This window comes from Carassius auratus, unplaced genomic scaffold (genome assembly GCF_003368295.1).
Source record: "Carassius auratus strain Wakin unplaced genomic scaffold, ASM336829v1 scaf_tig00006772, whole genome shotgun sequence".
In the NCBI taxonomy this organism is placed as follows: domain Eukaryota; kingdom Metazoa; phylum Chordata; class Actinopteri; order Cypriniformes; family Cyprinidae; genus Carassius; species Carassius auratus.
Genome location: NW_020523788.1, coordinates 709,853 through 730,376, shown reverse-complemented (window position 1 = coordinate 730,376; position 20,524 = coordinate 709,853). Strand labels below are relative to the sequence as shown.

The window sequence follows — 20,524 nt, the reverse complement described above, 5'->3', positions numbered from 1 at the left end:
TGCATCTCCGGTTGTCCTATTCCAGTTGAACATCCCCCTGAACCACTACCAGTCTACTCCACCTCTATCGAGAGCCCTGTCGAGAACCAATCCATCACCATTCCTCAGTGCTACGCCCCCTTCAGCGACGTCTTCTGCCCTAAGCGGGCCTCCAAGCTGCCTCCACACCGGCTGTGGGACTGTGCTATTGATCTGCTGCCGGGTTAACCAGTGCCAAAGGGACGGATATACCCCCTATCCGTTCCCGAGGAGAAGGCCATGGAGGACTACATCAAGGAGGCGCTGGCACAAGGGTACATACGTCCATATACCTCCCCTGCTGCTTCCAGCTTCTTCGTGGCTAAAAAGGATGGAGGTTTGAGACCATGCATTGATTACTGTAACAGAAATGAGTCGAACCAGACAAATTAAAGAGTCTATCAATGCTGTAAGCATTGTTACACGAGCTGAATTCCTCAGGAAGTCATAAATCAGTTCTAGTGCCACAAGAACCAAGCAAGATGACCAACCAACTTGTTCACACAACAGCTTTCAACACTAACACCACTAGAACAATTATTTACAATTCAAAGAAGAGAAATTTGGTGCCAAATGTGTTGTTCGTAATGGAAATGCAACGCTGGACATCACATGTAAACCCAGGAGATCAAGTTAAAGACTTCCATTGACTTCCCCCACTCAGCAGAACCAGACTGAAATTCCTAAGGGGGGGAAGGGCTTTAAACCTCTGTCTTCACAGAAAAGTCTTTTGTCATGAGAATGGACTGCTTTTGTACATATATATGGACCAGAATGAACTCAAAAAGACTCATAAATGAATCAGTCCATCGCATCACTCCATATTCATTTATGTGTAACCCACACATTTGACTATCATGTTATAATCCCTTATTGTGTATGTTTTTTTTTAAATAACTATGGCATAACTTAATGATTTTTAATTGTGTTTGGTATGTGTGTGATCGAATCTTCTTGCTTGAATTAGCCCTGACAATAATTTATTTGTCCCATGTATCGTATTCGTGTTATTGGAATCATGTCCAAAATTAGACCCTGCCAGAGCAGGAAAATTCGGACCACATGCTTGGTAAGATAAGCATATGATTTATGATACCCCCCGAGCCAAGACAATATCTGATTGGTCAAGACAACATTTGAGGTGTGGCCAACAGGCAAGTTTAAATACCTAGGACATCGTAAAATCTTTGCTTTTAGTCTGTTTTTAGTCTCCAGCTATGCTGCTGCTATTAGCCATGTCTGTTTCTAGTCTCTAGCTATGCTTCTGCTAGCTTGTAGCTTCTACCCATGCTGTTTGTCATCACTGTTCTTTGAGCGCGGTACTTAGCCATGATGTGAAGGAACACAACCTTGTCTCGTCAAACTTTATTTCTTTTCTTTTCCGTTTGAGAGTTTCGTGTTCTGAGTTAAGTTTTGTAACGTCGACCTCGTCTGCGCGTTTCAACTTCAACCAGCGCACACGAATCTGCACTTTCAGCCAACGCCCAACAACCACGGGCTTTCCAAGACATCACTTCAGCGACTGAACTTCCAGCCAATCAACGACCTCGGGATAGCCCTTTCACCGAGACTCCTTCTTCACAGGAGACGCAAGTAACTTTACCTCCAGACTCTGACATTTGTGCTGGTATCTAATATAATTTTAACCCCATTGAGGAACTCAATGCGAGTGTTAATTAAGTGATTGATGGTTGTACATGTCTATGCAATTTAACGTATTACTGTAAACTTGGGATTCCATATTTCCATTCTCTTAAACTCATCTTTCCCTAACTTTATATCTTCCTGCAACTTGTGTGAGTGCGTGCGTTTATGTGTTAGATTAGTTTATATGTCTTAGATTTATCTAATAAAGCCTTATTCATATTGAAAAGAGAAGTATCTTTTGTTTTGTGCTTACAAGTTAATGTCTTAAACTGCCGATCTTGTTACTGTGCTAATTGATAGTGTTTCACTATAGTTTGGATATTAGTATCCAGCGCAAATTTGATGTTAAACGGCTCGTTCAGGCCGTCGCAGGGCGTCTCCGTGACCAGCCGTGAAACAGTGATTCTGTTCAAATTCCCTTTAAAATCTTAAATGATTCCCTTTGAGCTAAATTGACCTGTTTCCCTTACATTACAGAGCACTAAACAAAATCACTCTTAAATTCCGGTACCCCACTTCCCCTCGTCCCTGCGGCCCTGGAACATCTCCGTGGTGCCACTGTGTTCACCAAGATTGGACCTCCGCAGCGCGTATAACCTCATCCAGATATGTGAAGAGGACGAGTGGAAGACCGCCTTCATCACCCCTACTGGCCACTATGAGTACTGTGTCATCCCGTATGGGCTTGTTAACGCCCCCTCCGTATTCCAGGGGCCTGTTCTTCGTACGTCGCTAACTCAGTTAGCTGGATTTGATTGTTGATGATTTGGCGTGATCTTGGATCGTTTGGTTCTTCGAAGCTCATCCCGGAGCTGCTGTCATAGCAACAAGTCCGTTAGCTTAAACCTGCTAATGAGCAGGCTTATTTCATGTAAACAGGATTAGATCACTTCTTTTCAACCAGAACTGATACTCAAAATATGTCTGCTACCACCGCTACTTTATTACAAGAGTATATCATACTGATCTAGGGACAATAATTTAAAATAATAATCATTAAAAAAAATATTTAAAAATAATATAAAAATGCTGTGTAGTCCATAACAGCCTACTTGACAGCTAGTTTTACTCACTGAAATATTTATTTGTCATAAAATTATTACTTAATATTTGTATTAGAGCCGTACACACATGCTATACAGATAATAGAGTCGTGCATTATTTTGAGTGATGACTGCTATTATAAGAGTGGCTTGATGGAGCGCAGGAGATGCAGATAACATGATATTGACCCTTAAGAAACTTTAATTTATGCTGTCACGTAACAAATCTGTCCAAATATAAAATGAAATGAATAGATAATTTCTATATTGAAATAAAAATGTAAAGACTGCACAACTATAAATTGCAAATCTAAATAATTGGGAATCATGAAAAAAATTATAATAAAATGAAAACATGTATCTATTATCTCTTTCATGTATCTATTATAACATTTATGTAGTTTTGTTTGCTTGGCTGTTTCCTTATAAAAGTCCAGAAATTTGTCAAGTTTTTCGTCAGGTGTCGTTTTAAATTATATGATGTCATTACATTGCCGTCTTGCCACCTGCCAATCGCTGCACTGTTGATCATGGTTTAGAGTATCGATACATATCCCCTTTTAAGACAACACATGAACGCGCAATTATCTCAGGTAACTCAATCCAGCGATACTAATCATAAACTACAGGTGTGTTCGAAGAACCCAATTAGCAGGATCAGGATTAGCACGATGATATCATCTTGGATGTGTCATTTGATCTCGGATGTAATAAGCGACGTACAAAGAACAGGCCCCAGGATTTCATTCATGAGGTGCTCCGGGATTTCCTCCACAAGTCCGTCCTTGTATACATTGACGATATCCTGATTTACTCCTGGAGCCTGGCAGAACATCAGCGCCACCAGCTCTATCTCAAAGCCGAAAAGTGTTCCTTCCATCAGCCCTCAGTGCAGTTCCTTGGATACACCATCAACCGCAGTGGCATCTGGATGGGGGAGGGGAAGATGAGCGCAGTCAGGGACTGGCCTATTCCTACCACTATCAAGGAGCTGCAACGATTCCTTGGCTTTGCCAATTTCTATAGATGATTCATACACAATTTCAGTTCAATCTCCAGCCCTCTTACCAACCTTCTCCGCCAGAAACCCAAATCTCTCTCCTGGACTCCAACCGCCACTGAAGCCTTCCAAGCCCTCAAGCAAGCCTTTACGATAGCCCCACTCCTAGTACATCTGGACCCCGATCAACCGTTTGTGGTGGAAGTGGACGCCTTAACCACCGGGGTGGGAGCGGTCCTTTCTCAGCAGCAGGGGAATCCCAGCAGCCTCCATTCATGTGCCTTCTTCTCCAGGAAACTCAACCCGGCGGAGGTAAACTATGACATCGGGAATTGCTAGCCATCAAACTTGCCCTAGAGGAATGGAGACATTGGCTAGAGGGAGCTAAACACCCATTTCAAGTTCTCACTGACCACAAGAACCTGGAATACCTTAGAGCAGCCAAGAGACTTAACCCCAGACAGGCCCGCTGGGCGCTATTCTTCACCCGCTTCCAGTTTACCATCTCTTACCGCCCAGGGGTAAAGAACGTGAAGGCCGATGCTCTGTCCAGATGTTATGATTCTGAGGAAAAATCTGAACATCCAGAACCCATCCTCCAGGACGATGTCATAGTCGCTCCTATCACCTGGTCAGCTGAGACTCTTCCTCCTGCCGAACCTCCTACTGACACCCCGCCAGGTTGCCCACAAGGACACCTGTACATCCCCAGGACATGGCGCACTTCACTCATCCACTCCACGCATACATCACTTGGCACTGGTCACCCGGGGGGGCAATGAAACCATATCGTTGCTACGGGAACGCTTCTGGTGGCCCAACATGGCCTCGGATGTCAGAAGGTACGTGAGTGGATGTACCAGCTATGCCATGTCCAAGAGTCCTCGCCACCTACCGTCTGGCAAACTCCTTCCTCTGCCTGTTCCTAATCACCCGTGGTCACACCTAGGGGTGGACTTCATAACGGACCTTCCACCCTCTTACAATAACACATGTATATTGGTAATAGTCGATAGATTTTCTAAAGCCTGTCATCTTCTTCCTCTGAAGGGCCTACCTACTGCCATGGAAACGGTAGAATTGATGTTGAACCATGTCTTCAGGTACTTCGGCATCCCAGAAGATATCGTGTTGGATCGAGGCCCCCAGTTCATCTCCCGGGTGTGGAAAGCATTACATTCCCTCCAAGGTGTGGCCATCAGCCTGTCCTCCGGCTATCACCCCCAGTCAAATGGGCAGACGGAGAGGAAGGTCCAGGAGATCCTGGAACCAATTCCTGGGGTGGGCCGAGTACGCACAATATTCCCTCCGTCAACCCACCACCGGACTCACCCCCTTCCAGTGCGTACTCGGCTACCAACCACCTCTGTTCCCCTGGTCAGGAGAACCCTCGGATGTTCCCGCCGTCGACTACTGGTTCTGGGAGAGCGAGAGGGTCTGGGACGCGGCTCATCACCAGCTACAGCGGGGACTTTGCAGACGCAGGACGACAGCCGACCTTCGCCGGTCCAAGGCTCCCCAATACCAACCCAGTCAGAAGGTCTGGCTGTCCACCCGGGACATCCGCCTGCGTCTACCCTGCTGCAAGCTCAGTCCCAGATTCATTGGCCCATTCACCATCACCAGCAGATAAGTCCGGTCACATAGACTCCAGCTCCCTCCTGAGTACCGGATTCACCCCACATTCCATGTGTCACTCCTTAAACCTCACAATCCTTCTGTTTCTCCCTCCACAGAACCTGGCGAGACGGAAGCCCCCCCCTCTTCTCCTCCTGGATGACAGTGCAGCCTATATAGTCAAGGACATCCTGGACTCCCGGCGCCGTCGTGGGCAGCTGGAATACCTCGTGGACTGGGAGGGATACGGTCCAGAGGAACGTTCCTGGGTCCCACGCAACGACATCTTGGATCCCACCTTAATGGATACCTTCCATTCACCCCAATCGACCAGTTCCCAGGGGAAGAGGACGCCCACCACGTCGTCGGGGTCCCCGGCCCTCAGGAACGGGGGTACTGTTACAAACATGCCAGGTTCCACCTCCACACAATCACAGCGCACACCCTCACCTGAATATTAGATCACCACCACCTGTTCCTCATCACCCACTCATCAGCGCTGCACGATAAAAGCCACACACACGCACTCAGTCTTCGTCCGGTCACGTTCGCAACAAGATCATTCCTGTATGCTTACTATAAGGACTAACTCCTCATCTACTCTCTCCAAAGATTCTCTCCGAAGGACCCAGTTCCCGAAGTGCATGTGTGTGTGGTTCACCGTTCCCTCCTAGAAGTCACAGCCTTACCAGTACGGATCCAAACTCCCATTCACTCCTCACTACCTGCTCCTCTGCTTGTGTCTTTGTTAATAAACATCTTCATCTGTTACTCCTCAGCTTCCCGAGTGATCCGTAACATGTGCCCTCTAGAAGCATGTGTTCTGCAAGTGAACGTCGCTTGATTGTGCCATCCCAAAGAAGCACAAAGTCACTCTTATGGACTTTTAAATGAAATGTTCACTCCTGGTGGAATGACCTGCCCAAGTCAATCCAAGCCGCTGAGTCCTTAGCCATCTTCAAGAATCATCTTCAAACCCATCTCTTCCATCTTTATTTGACCCTCTAACTTTAGCACTCACTGTTCTACTCTATTCTATTATAAAGAAGAAGAAAAAAATCTAACTATCTTTCTCAATTTTTGTATTGTATTTTTCTTTTCATTTATTATACAATTATAAAAAACCTAGCCTGCTCTATTCTTTTTCTATTCCATCTGTTTGCTTTTTATTTATTTTATTATTTAAAAGCCCTTGCTACGTGTACTGCATTTAAGCTAACTGAGACTTGTTATAACACACATATATATAATTTCTCTTTTGTTGTTTTTCATTAAGGTATTTCATTTTCATCAGTTCATCATTGAATTCAGTGATGTCATCTCTGTTCAGTTTAAATAGTTTCTGTGCATTTATTTTCAATCAAGTCAATGATATCGCTGAAGATGAAGTGACCCCAACTAAGCAAGCCAGAGGCGATGGCGGCAAGGAACCAAAACTCCATCGATGACAAAATGTCTTCTCAGGTGTGAATCACTCAAATATTCATGGTCAATCACGCCTACTCACATATGCCTTTTCGAAACAAAAAGTGTCTAAAATAAGAAGTTAATAAGATGATTTTCACATAATTTTGAAACAAATATTCTAGGCTATGGGGTCCATGTTTGACAGTCTTGTGAACAAATGTCCTCTAGGTGTTTTATGACCTTATTTTAGTGACTTCAAAATATTTGTTTTTCACTAAACAAACAATGAACGTTTTCTAAAAAACACAATCATGTACATACATGGTATTTACATATTTTTGTAGGCCAGTTTGTACTGATTACAGTGTTACTAGACTTTAGCCATGTATATGTTTATAAGCAACTGAAAAAAGTACAAAAGTCAAAGGATGTCAAAACTTATCCAGGCCCCCAAAACCCCTTTGACCCCAGAGGGTTAAACATGGCATTTTAGGAGGGCGTGGACAAGTCTTAACTTTTCTTGAGACTTTAGTCTTTGCAACTTTAGGGATATTATCTATGCAAAAACAGTTTGTAACACTCCAAAGAGAAAGGATCATTTTAAATTACATTATATGACCCTTAGACATTTTTTAATCACCTTTAATCATTCCCTCATTGAAGGCTGAGCCCCCTAATATTGAAATCCTAGAATTGCTCCTGCATGAACAACTCCTGTAGGCGTGGCAATGGGCACTTGTCCTCTGAAATTTTTACTGTATTCAATGTTTCTGACTTGAATCTTCATGTGGTTTGTTTCACCAAAACATCAGTCCATAAATTACACTGACCTCCTTCATTGTGCATTTATAAACATTTCTCCAAAACTTGCTGCACAAGGACTTTTTTCTGTACCAATATCAGAGATTGAATTGGTTCATTTACAGTCTGATATCTTTACTGACTACTGAAAAGCAGGCCAAAGGTTTGAATATAATTCAAATTGTGGACAATCTCAGTAACTTATTCTGATGCTAAAACTGGCAAACTAAATTACTTAGCTTAATGTATTCTCAAGTACAATTAAAACAGATCTCTGCCATAGTAACATCCAACTCAGTCACTTACATGTATAAATCTTATGCAGTTCCTAAATTATACTGACACTAGTATTTTGAGTAAATTTTACAGGAAAGTGAGTATATTAAGTAGTAGTATTTGACTAGTATTAATGACCCTTTTTGAATGATTTTACAAGTAACATCTTGAGTAAGAGTCTGGAAATATATCAATCGTAACAGACTGCTAAGTATAGTATATCTTTTCCTGTGTTCATAAATACCTTAATATGCTCAGTTGACAATGTAAACTCTCCAGTCCAGCACAGAGCAGCTTCACTCCTGAATCCCGAAGGTCATTGTTACTCAAGTCCAGCTCTGTCAAACAGGAGCTTGATGATTGTAGAGCTGACGACAGACTTCCACAGCATTGACCAGTGAGATTACAAGTCACCAATCTAAACAGAATATTGAATCAGTATTTAATTCATATAAAATGAATTATGAAATGAAATGAAGACATTCATTACAGTTTTTTCCTGAAATACAAATATTTTTCTTTATAGAATTCCATTATTGCATTTATTTTTATGTAAATTATTCGGAATTCTTCTCTATTTAACATTTATGTCCATGTATTTATTTATCTGGTGAGTAGCCATGTCAGGCTGCTCATCACCTGTCAAGATGTTTTGACTGGCTTATCGCTCATTATCCTTTATGTATATATTACAGTGTGACACAGGCATACTCATTTCATGTCACAAGTTTCACCAATCATTATTACATATTTGGGTGTTCAGCAATCTGGACCTATATATCGAACACGGATGGATCTCTAACTGCTGCAATAGCGTAAAACTCTACTGATATTAAAAAAAGCATATTTCATTACCATTTTAAACTTTGAAGGGTTCAATTTGAGCAAATGATCATCAGTATACACTTCACCAGTACATACAACATCTGGCTCAAATTCACTCCTGCTGTTTGCTGTTCAAATACAAAGAAGTAGAAGTAACGGCTCCTTTCCTCAAACAAAGAAACAACCGCTGTGCAAGGTGAGTAAAGGCTCCAAATAAATACACATATTTATTATTTGTATACTAATTCCTACACTGGCACATTAAACTGTATATTTTTTTATTTAAAATGTTTGTTTTAACCATTAATTTAATAGATGCTTACGAGTCTAATGTAACTTTGTGGGATGAAATAGAGACTACAAACACAAGGTCACAAAAAATATCAGTCAGGTTTATACATGATGTTTACGTTTATTCATTGTAACTCTTTTCTTTAACTTTTCTAAATTATTGTTGTCGTTTACGTTTGTTAAATAGTTACACATCCATGTTAACGTACGTTACATGTATCATTAACGTTAGGCTGTTAGCCTATTTTTCGAGGCATTTGCACATAACGTAACATTACATAAAACTGGTTTGATCATTTTCTCTCCTCAGAAAATCCAGGATGACTTCTCTAAAAATCTCAAAGGGTTCACAGAGCAGCACTATGTAAGTATTTAATTATTTATTTGACATTGAAATAACTGAAATGGTGTTTCAGCTTGGCCTAATCCAAAATTATATATGACTGGATACACTGTTACACTGCACTGAATTAAACAATTAAAAAAAATACTTTTATTATTCAGCAGTTAATAAAGAAATGTGGACACCTGTGAGGCAGTGGACAGCTGCTGATGTCTGATGCTGGCTGACAATAAACAGACCTCTCTGGACGTACCCCATATTTTGCAGGTGTCTAAATAAGTGAACAATTGCAGAGACACACCAGAAACCCTTCTAAAACATGCAATTATTTATAGTTTATTAATACATTAATACGTTAAAGTTTATTTAACAGTTCGTTTTTTTCTTTCTTAAATTTTTTTTTTTTCAGAGAAATCCTAACATTGCCCTTTCTGTACCACATGATGATCCTGCTGTCCTGGACTGTATATGATGAGTTAAGTATGAGTTTGTCCATGTGTGTATACATATGTAGTGTACACACACACATTATACATACATTGTGCACTTAATTAGCCCACAACCATGCTTCTTGCTGATGAACCTGCCGACATGAGTTCACCTTACTATGAGTGCCTATGTTCTGTTCAACATTATACAGAAAAGCAATTAAAAGTACACTAAAGCGCACTCTTTTTCTGCTGTATCTGTTGGCCATTCAGGAGGAGATCCTGGACCATTTTCACAAGACTGATGATGTGTTTCAGCGGCCATCAGCATCGTTAATCCTCACCATTTTTGTTATATTTTGATTTTTTTTTTAATTATGTGCATTTATAACACTCTGCTCTCGAAGTTTACCCAACTATAACAACTTCCGCTGCTGAGAAACTGGTTTATTAAGCTATCTTCAGGCTTATCAATTTCTTAAAATGTCCTGTGTGAATTCTCCCAAACAGTTACCACTATTTAGAAAAAGAAAGAAAATGTTACTATTAATTGCATTGTCTAAAATTTAATTGAATTTATTAATTTAAATTGTATCATTGTTTTAGGTACATAAAATGTTTTTTAAAGTTCTAAGATAATTGAGTCACATTTATTTGTTTATAATTTTACCAAGGTGTAATTTTTTTTTTGTTGTTGTTTATAGCAGTATTAACTCTGATGTTTCCATGAATGGGATTGTGATGTGCAGTTTTGACTATTTAAGGTGATTAAACTATGTTTTATACGCATTTGTTTCATTTTTTCAGTTTGTTTTTTAAAATCATTAAAAATGTCAATAGCAGGACAAAAATAATTAACTGGGGGGGGGGGTTGTGAAAGAACTGAAATTAGGAAAATGGTGCCTTGAAGCACTCTAGGTGGTTCCTGGCCATCCTGATAAAAGGGTTCCTCCAGGAACTATTGAAAGTTCCTCAGAGAACCACCCCCATTTAGAGCGGTGCCTAGAGGCTCTTGAGAGGGTTCCGCCGGCGTGGCGAAGTGAAGAACCCCAAAAGGTGTCTCCAGGAACCTTTAGTTTTTACAGTGTATATAAAACGGTTCAGCAAGTGAAAGCCTCATCAGACACTGTCCATATGAAAGAGCAATTCACACCTTTATCTCGACCCCACAAGCCATGAATAACTATCCAAAACCTAACCCCCTCCAGCTGAACAGAATTCGGTCAGAATTTTGGCTCTGAGGAACGGAGTGTTACTGGGCTGAAACATGCACTCAGCAGCACTAGGCTACTATTTGTATTCATAATTTTCTCGCAGCCCATATTATTATTTTCACAAGACCATAATGATAATAACAAATCATCAATTAATAATGAATCATTGTTACTTGTGATTGTGGATGTTTGCGGGAGGTTTTAAGACCATGGGGAGTCCTCTGTTCCCGCCTCACAGCGCGCGGGTCTTCGAGGCTTCACTGTCTGCGGTTTGACTTTACTGAATCAGATTGAGGCGAACTTATTGATCATGAGCCCAACATTTAGCAAGGCAGGAAAAGTCTAACGGAAGGAAGACGTATTTCACTGAACTAATGCTGTTAAAGGGGGGGTGAAATGCTATTTCATGCATACTGAGTTTTTTACACTGTTAAAGAGTTGGATTTCCATGCTAAACATGGACAAAGTTTCCAAAATTAAGTTGTATGTTTGAAGGAGTATTTCTGTTCCAAAAATACTCCTTCCGGTTTGTCACAAGTCTCGGAAAGTTTTTTTTCGAGTATGGCTCTGTGAGACGTTAGATGGAGCGGAATTTCCTTATATGGGTCCTAAGGGCACGTCTGCCGGAAGAGTGCGCGCTCCCGTATAGCAGAGCACTGAGAGCACAACAGACGTTCACTGATCAGAGCGAGAGTTTTGTGTTTGTTCCCCTGCATTTCGAAGATGCTTGTTTTACAAACAAGGCCCAGTTTGACGCCGGATTTGCACATCATTTATTTCTTAAGGATAATGCAGTCCCAACGAAAAAGGGTCACGATCGTGTGTTGGAACCGCATGCGGTGAGTAAAACTGCTTCAAATGTCTCTGTGTTGTTAACTTAGCTATCGATCTGTAAGCACATCAAGTAAACAACATGCGATGTTTTCATCAAACTGCACTTTCCACATGTACAGCTTAATTCTGGATCATAAATATACGCTAAATCTGACTGTTAGCCATGGATTGTTTTGGTTGGTTTTGTCCTCACGGTATTGTCACAGCTTCCAAACGCTCTCAACGCAAAAGCCTACTGGTGCTCATGATTCTTTAGCTCCGCCCACACGTCACGCCTCCAGCCGGTCGTGTTTTTCCGGGAAAAATCGATACAGACTATCTTTCTCTTATGAATATAATAAAACTAAAGACTTTTTGGAGTTATGAAGGATGCAGTACTACTCTATAGGTACTCAAGATTAACAGGATATTGAGTGAAAACGAGCATTTCCCCCCCCCCTTTTAAAGAGAGAGAGAGAGAGAGAGAAAGTCTAGGACTATTCTTAAACTTGGAGCTCATTATATTGAAGTACAAATTCAAACACCAGAAACATTATGCATTTTATGAATAATGAAATGTTATGAATTTTATTTTTAATCATTTTATTTATTCACATGCTGTATGGTTGAAATAATATTTTAGTTCACAACTTTAAGTTTCGTTGTTTAAAAAAATGCTTTATTGGCTAATGTTTCATAAACCTTCAGTTGTTATGCTCTAAAATCCATGCCATTATTAATTTCACAGTATTTTTATCACCTAAATGACTAATCTTTAAAGTCACAATTCTATAATGGTCAAAATTACTCAGGCCAATGGTATTTTTAATGACATTATTTTATTATTATTATTATTATTATTATTATTTGAATAATTGTAGCTTACATAAATAGGTAAAGCAAAACAAATATTCGTATTGTCCCTTATTTTTTCCCTTGTTTTCCTAAAGAATAAACATGTATTTTACAAGAATAAACATGATAACATATTAATTAATAAAAATAATTAAGCAATTAAAACCTTTTTTTTAAACTTGAATTTAAATACTGTTAAACTAACTTTAAATTCTCAAGGAGTTTATAAGTAAAAAAAAAAGTTCTAAATGAACTTGTGTTAACAATATAATTAGAACTAACAATATAATTAGATTTTTTTAAAATGAACAATTCCTGAATAAAATGGGTCAGAGACCTTTATATCAGTGGTTCTCAACCTTTTTTCCAGCGGGCCGCACTATGGTCTAAGTGCAAGTCTACGTGTATAATTTACATATTACGTCAGCAATACAAACCAACCTGATTTATAATATTATAGCCTAACTATTAAGATATATAATCTATTACATTCATTGAAATAAACAATTCTACTCCCCATAAATAGAACACCTGATGCTGTCGGGAGCTGACCAATTTTGTGAGATTCAGCTTGAAAGGAGTAACACAAAGAAGTTGCGATTTTAACACCTGTGTTATACTTTCCGCATGAACAATCCGGACGTGTAAACGGCCAGCACGGACGCAGACTTCTTCAATTCATAGCCTACTTCTGAATGCGCAGGCTGATGGCCAGCTCTGCAATTGCCCAGAATTATTGCACATCGCTGTCTTTAATTTATTTTATTGTCGGATTGCACAGGTTCGAGTAGCAATGAGCTTCTTCACTCTGCCTGCACATGTGCAATTTTGTTTTTGAAGCCTACTGACCACGCGCACCTTTCCGCGCGGTCGTCTGCTCAGAGCCTCGGCGCACACACTCTCCAATGACGTTTTTTACGTCAGGCCTACCTAACGGTCCATAGCGGACTCGCAGACACAGAAAGTTTGACAGAGGGTTTAAGATGGAGGCTTGCATGACCTGACATGCAACATTTCAGAAAAGTGCGTTCACAAATGTAGCCTATTTTGATCCAAATATGGAAAGCACTTTTGAATTTAATAATATGAGGTTCTCTCTTGAGATATTTTGCCACATTTCTTCAATTAAGGATTGTTACATAGTGGTCTTTCCATTTATCTGAACTTCTTCAAGTGAGTTGCGGGGCAAAAAAACCCCCACGAAAATCCAGCACTTCTCCTTCAATACTGATACTGCGACTATTGACAGTTTGTACATGTTCATTCGCTGGCATTTTTTGAATTTTTTTTTTTTCTCCCTTAAAAAACAAATTTGTCCATTCTGATGCGCAATTTTACCTTAAAGGCAATTTACCTAATGGCTGTTGATGACTATTTGAATTGAATTCTGCCAAAGTGCGCGCTTGTATGTGTTCGTTAAATGCTTATGCCAGTGCTAATGTTTGAAAATAATATATGAAGAAGAAAAAAAATCACATAAAAACATTAGGATATAGCTTATATTTCATTAGGAGCATATTTTTTTTTAAATTGATGTAAACAATAAAATTTTACAAACTGATAAAGGTTTTTTTTTTTTTTTTTTTTCAGCATGTGGTGCGGGCTGCATTAGAATTCTTAACGGGCCGCGGGTTGAGAACCACTGCTTTATATCAAACATTTTTAAATTGTCTACAGCTGAGCTTTGCGGGAGGCTGATCTGCGCCAGATCGCGTGAAGTGAATGTAATGAACAAAGTCATTTTCAGATGCAATGAAAAAAAAAAAAACATGGATAACCTAATGGATTAATCGCCTATTTTCATTTGCTGTATGTTTTCTTTATTTTGTATTTTTTAAACACGCAAAAAATTTTTTTTTAATTTTGTCAGAGGAAAAAAATATATGAGTCGTGTATAGGTTTCATTTTAACGGATCAATCACCTATTTTCGTTTGCTGCATGTTTTTTTTTAAACACGCTAAAAAATAAATCAGAGTTTGTGAGAGGAAATAAATAGGCTATTAGAAAATATTTTACAACAAATCCTTTAAATTTAACAAATTTATCAGAACAAAACAATAATTAAAAATATATAATTCTAGTGGATAAATATAATTGCAGTATATAATAATATAGGCTTAGTAATAAATAATAATAATAATAATAATTTAAAGCTAAGCATAAGGTAAGCTTGGGCTTTCTCAATCGGGAGAAATCAAACGTTTCCATATTTGTGATGTTGCCCATTTGAAGCTTAACTATTATTCATGAGGTAAATAGACTGTGTGCATTTAGTATTGATGAAAAAAAAATCATAATTAACAATATGTCAAAGTGCTCACGCCGAATGTCTGGTGAACGACTGCTGTTTACAGTGAATATGTGCGCGAGGCACCAGCACGATCAAACAGCTGAAACAAATAATACTTAATTTTTGGTCACACTTTAGGCATAATTCAAAAATGCTGGTAGTTTGAAAAATCAAGAATAATAACAGAGTTAATACTAATTATTGCTAAATACTGGACCGTTCCCATTTCGCTCTGAATATGGAACCTGAAGATTTTTTTAAACCAAGAATGAATCGAAATAAAAATGAAATTAAAACATTTAGCTTATATATATATATATATATATATATATATATATATATATATAGGCCTTATATTTATTTATTGTTTAAATAGCATGCATATGATCCTTTGTGTTAAGGTCTTCTTTTAATTTTTGTTTAGTACACTGTAGTCTAAGACTATCCTACATTTTAAAAATTAACAAATTGTAAAAAAAAACTGTTTTTTTTTTTAAATGTTACAATGTTATATCATAATGTTATTGTTGTTTTACTTCTTTTATCTCATTTTACAATGATATTTTCTACTGTATCAAACTGTAAGTCACATCACATTTTCTTCTGGGGCATATACAAGCCTTTATAGAAAATAAGATCAGAAGGGAAATGTCTATAAATAATTACAAATAATTATAATTATATTTATTTATTTCAGCTTCCAGATGTATGTTGCAGAATTAATATCACAATTTACTAATGTGTTTTTCCAGTGAACATTCAGTGTCATATCAAATTAACTTAAATGGTAATTTCGTGGTCACAGAAAGTAAATTTCTTACAGTACTAATGCATTAGAATTGGGGGTGGTCAACATCGGTCCTGGAGAGCCAAAGTCCTGCAGAGTTTTGCCTCAACCTTGACAAAAACTCTGTAGCTTTCCTACCTGCCTGTAGCTTTCTGTTAACACTTGGACCTTGATTGGAGCTGAACTCTGCAGGACTTTCTCCCCCTGATGTTAGCCACCCCTGCATTAGAGAATGTAGCAAGATGAAGGAAGGAATTGTTTAAGGGACACTGATCTGCAAGCAGTGACAGAATCAGAAATGTATGCAATTTGTGAACAAACTTTTACTGACTTAATACTAACACATAACCAGTCTAACAAACATATATACACATTGAATGAATGTCCAGATGCAGTCGCGGATGAAAGTCTTGATGGTTCAACAATCTGATGATGTTGGAGTTGTGATCATGTTCTGGGTTATGACAAACTTCAAAAATGTTATTCTGACTCTGCGGTGGTCAGAAGATTTCTCTCCCAGGTGGAAATTTGCGGCATGGATTGTTGATGTCCTATTGGCACCGGATAGTGGTCGTCTCAATAAATTAGAATGTCATGGAAAAGTTCATTTACTTCAGTAATCAACACAAATTGTGAAACTTATGTATGAAATAAATTCCGTGCACACAGACTGAAGTAATTTAAGTCTTTGGTTCTTTTAATTGTTATGATTTTGGCTCACATTTAATAAAAACCCACTAATTCACTATCTCAAAAAATAGCCAATCAGCTAATCAACTCAAAACGCCTGCAAAGGTTTCCTGAGCCTTCAAAATGGTCTCTCAGTTTTGTTCACTAGGCTACACTATCAGGGAGAAGACTGCTGATCTGACAGTTGTCCAGAAGACAATCATTGACACCCTTCACAAGAAGGGTAAGCCAAAAACATTCACTACCAAAGAAGCTGGCTGTTCACAGAGTGATCTATCCAAGTATGTTACCAGCAAGTTGAGTGAAAAGATAAAAGTGTGGAAGAAAAGGATGCACAACCAACCAAGAGAACTGCAGCCTTATGAGGATTGTCAAGCAAAATCGATTCAAGAATTTGAGTGAACATCACAAGGAATGGACTGAGGCTGGGGTCAAGGCATCAAGAGCCACCACACAAAAACGTGTCAAGGAATTCAAGTGAAACAAGTGATGTGACATTTAGCGTGACCCATACTCAGAATCCATGCTCTGCATATAACCCAACCAAAGTGCAGACACACAGCAGTGAACACACACCTGGAGCAGTGGGCAGCCATTTATGCTGCGGTGCCCGGGGGGCAGTTGGAGGTTCAGTGCCTTGCTCAAGGGCACCTAAGTTGTGGTATTGCCGGCCAGAGACTCGAACCCACAACCCTAGGGTTAGGAGTCAAACTCTCTATCCACTAGGCCACAACTTCCCCCTGTATTCGACTACAGTTGTCATATTCCTCTTGTCAACCCACTCCTGAACTAAAGACAACATCAGAGGCGTCTTACCTGGGCTAAGGAGTTGAAGAACTGGACTATTGCCCAGTGCTCCAAAGTCCTCTTTTTAGCTGAGAGCAAGTTTTGTATTTCATTTGGAAAACAAGGTCCTAGAGTCTGGAGGAAGGGTGGAGAAGCTCATAACCCAAATTGCTTGAAGTCCAGTGTTAAGTTTCCAAAATCTGTGATGATCTGCTGTTGTTGGTCCATTGTGTTTTTTGAAAACCAAAGTTGCTACACCCATTTACCAATAACTTTTGGAGCACTTCATACTTCCTTCTGCTGACCTGCTTTTGAAGATGCTGATTTCAGCAGGATTTGGTACCTGCCCACACTGCCAAAAGCACCAAAAGTTGGTTAAATGACCATGGTATCTGTGTATTTGACTGGCCAGCAAACTAACCAGAGCTGAACCCCATAGAGAATTTACGGAGTATTGTCAAGAGGAAAATGAGAGACAAGAGACCAAAAAATGCACATGAGCTGAAGGCCACTGTCAAAGACACCAGAGCTTCCATACCACCTTAGAAGTGCCACAAACGGATCACCTCTATGCCACACCGTATTGAGCCAGTAATTAAAGCAAAAGGAGCCCCTACCTAGGATTGAGTACATGTACAGTAAATGAACATACAGTAGGTAGACATCCAAAATGGGTATTAACGCCACTGCGGGGCCACTGCGTTAACTCCAAGTCAATCGCGTGTTAAAATCATTAGCGAAACTACCGCTTTTAATAATTTCGGTTCATTCTTGGTTTAAAAAAAACCTTCAGGTTCCATATGCAGAGCAAAAAGAGAACGGTCCAGCATTTAAAAATAATTATTAACTCAGTTATTATTCTTGATTTTTCAAACTGCTAACACTTTGCATTTTTGAATCACGCCTTTACTGTGTGAACAAAAATGGAGTATTTTCTGTATCAGCTGTTTGATCGCGCTGGTGCCTTGCACACATATTCATTGGAAACAGTGCAGCCGTTCACAGAGCCATTCGGCGTGAGCAGCGGTCCACTTTGGCATATAGCTAATTATGATTTTTTTTTCCATCGATACTGAAACACGAGGGAACTACAGAGCCTATTTTACCTACATTTATAATAGTTAAGCTTCAAAAGGGAAACATCACAAATATCACAAATATGTGAGAGAATGAGAGAACCCATTCTTACCTTATGCTTAGCTTTAAATTATTAGGGCCCGAGCACTGCAGTGCGAGGACCCTATTGGAATCGCTCCGTTTATTATTAGGACCCGAGCACTGCAGTGCGAGGACCCTATTGGAATTGCTCCGTTTATTAGGGCCCGAGCCAATGGGCGCAGGGTCCTATTGTTCCCCTAAGGATTGTTATTATTATTAGGGCTCAAGCCTGGAGGGCGATTATTATTATTATTTATTTATTTTTTTCTAACGTTACGGGGGCTTTTGGGGCCCTTAACATGCTTAAAAAGTCTTGAAAATTGGCACACACATTGGAACCTGCGGCCATTAGGGCCGGGCAGAGACTGATACACGGGCGTGGCACAGGGGCTCTACAGCGCCCCCTGGAATATGGAGGGCCATATATCACACATACTTGTACGTAGACACACAAAACTCGGTACACATATAGAACTCATCAATACAAACAACTTTCGTATTGCATATCATAGGCTCCGCCCAACAGGAAGTTGCCTATTCAGGGTTTATTATTCATATTTGTCGTCAAAGTTGTGGGGGCTTTTGGAGTCCTTAACATACTCAAAAACTCTTGAAAATTTGCACACACTTTGGAATCTGTGGCCTTTAGGAGCCTGCAGAGGTTGGGACCCGGGTGTGGCACAGGGGCTCTACGGCGCCCCCAGGAACACAGTCATAAATGTTGATATATAGCTCACACATACTTGCACGTATTAATATGAAACTCAGTACACATATAGATCTCATTGTGCCGAACAACTTGTGTATTGCATGTCATAGGCTCCGCCCAACAGGAAGTCAGCTATTTAGAGTTATGTACAAAGCGCATGCTCTGGAATTTGAAATACTTGTCATAGGTTTTTTACTCGATTGCCACCAAACTTGGTCAACATGATCTCAAGACATTGGGGATGAAAAACTGCCAGGGGATTTTTGATATCTCGAACGGTTTGCTCGTAGCAAGGCGTTGAATTTATGGCGAGAATTGAGAAACAGGAAGTGTCTAATACCATCCACATACATTTCCTAATTTTAATCAAACTTCATCAGATTATTCATTGTATGATGTCGATCGCATATATGTGACTATTAGGAATCAAAGTTATAGCGCCACCAACTGGCAGCAGGAAGTGTGTCATTTTCAAAATGCTTTGAATTCAGCATCTTATTTTTACTCGAGTTGCTTCAAACTTCATCAGAATAATGTTTAAACACAGCCGATATAAATCTGCTGGGGGGATATTGATATCTAAAAATATTGTTGCCGTGGCAACATGTCAAACTGGAATACTTCTCAGGTGATTTTGAGGCATATAACATGCTTAGAATTTCATCAAACTCAGAACACATATCAGTATTAGTGACAGCTAGACACTGGCAAAAGTTCATAAGAGGGCGTGGAAGAGGCACTCTATAGCGCCACCTTTTGTCTCATCAGTTGTCCGTCTCATCAAAACTTTCTAATTCACAGTCATCAGCTACGACCAACAGGAAGTCGGCTATTGTGATTTGAATGTGGATTGATTTTTACATTTAGCCGTGAATTAATGCATACTGCTCAGAGGAGAGTAACACTATATACACCAAACTTTGTCTACATGTTGAAAAAACATTGAGTAAATTAAATTGTGAATGGGTTTTGGATAGCTTGGATGGTTTTGTCGTGGTGATTTTTTTAAATGACAGTAAAAATGGAATTATTAATTTTCCTGCATTTTTAAATTCCAAACACTTCAAAACCTTTTTTCATACAGAAAAAAAGTTATTCTGAGTAAATATGCATAGTTTCATGACTTTACAACAATGTATGGATAACAGAAAATTAAAAAACTGTCAGACATCTCATCTCACTCTGTCCCTCTGTTTGAGTGCTTAGACATCCATTGTCTGAGAGAAAATGTGCCCCTAGGTGCAATTCCCGGACTAAAAAAGGGAGGAGACTGTCTTTTGGTTTCACTTTTAAATCGGTTAAAATACAAATAAATACTTGGATTTAATTCACACTGACAAGCTAAACCAACATATATGATTATTATCAGGTCAGGGCTCATTAATAATTGATGTGTGGTCAGTGATACGTGAGAAACACGAGAGATGAATCACGCTCTGAGCAGAAGCGTGTGGAATGATGAGCTCAGAAAAAACGAGTTTATTCTTGTTTTATAGCTATTAAAAATAAAGTATTGCAGCGGCAG

General features: G+C 39.3%; 1 protein-coding gene across 4 annotated transcripts in view; it reads right to left on the bottom strand.

Moving 5' to 3' along the window:
• LOC113071284 (NACHT, LRR and PYD domains-containing protein 12) overlaps positions 1-20,524 on the bottom strand; it is a 173,382-nt gene that overhangs the window by 25,068 nt on the left and 127,790 nt on the right. For all 4 annotated transcript variants that reach the window (XM_026244647.1, XM_026244648.1, XM_026244646.1 and 1 more), the window contains exon 8: positions 8,054-8,227. In XM_026244647.1, coding sequence (XP_026100432.1) covers positions 8,054-8,227 — 174 coding nt within the window. The remainder of the gene's footprint in view (positions 1-8,053; positions 8,228-20,524) is intronic.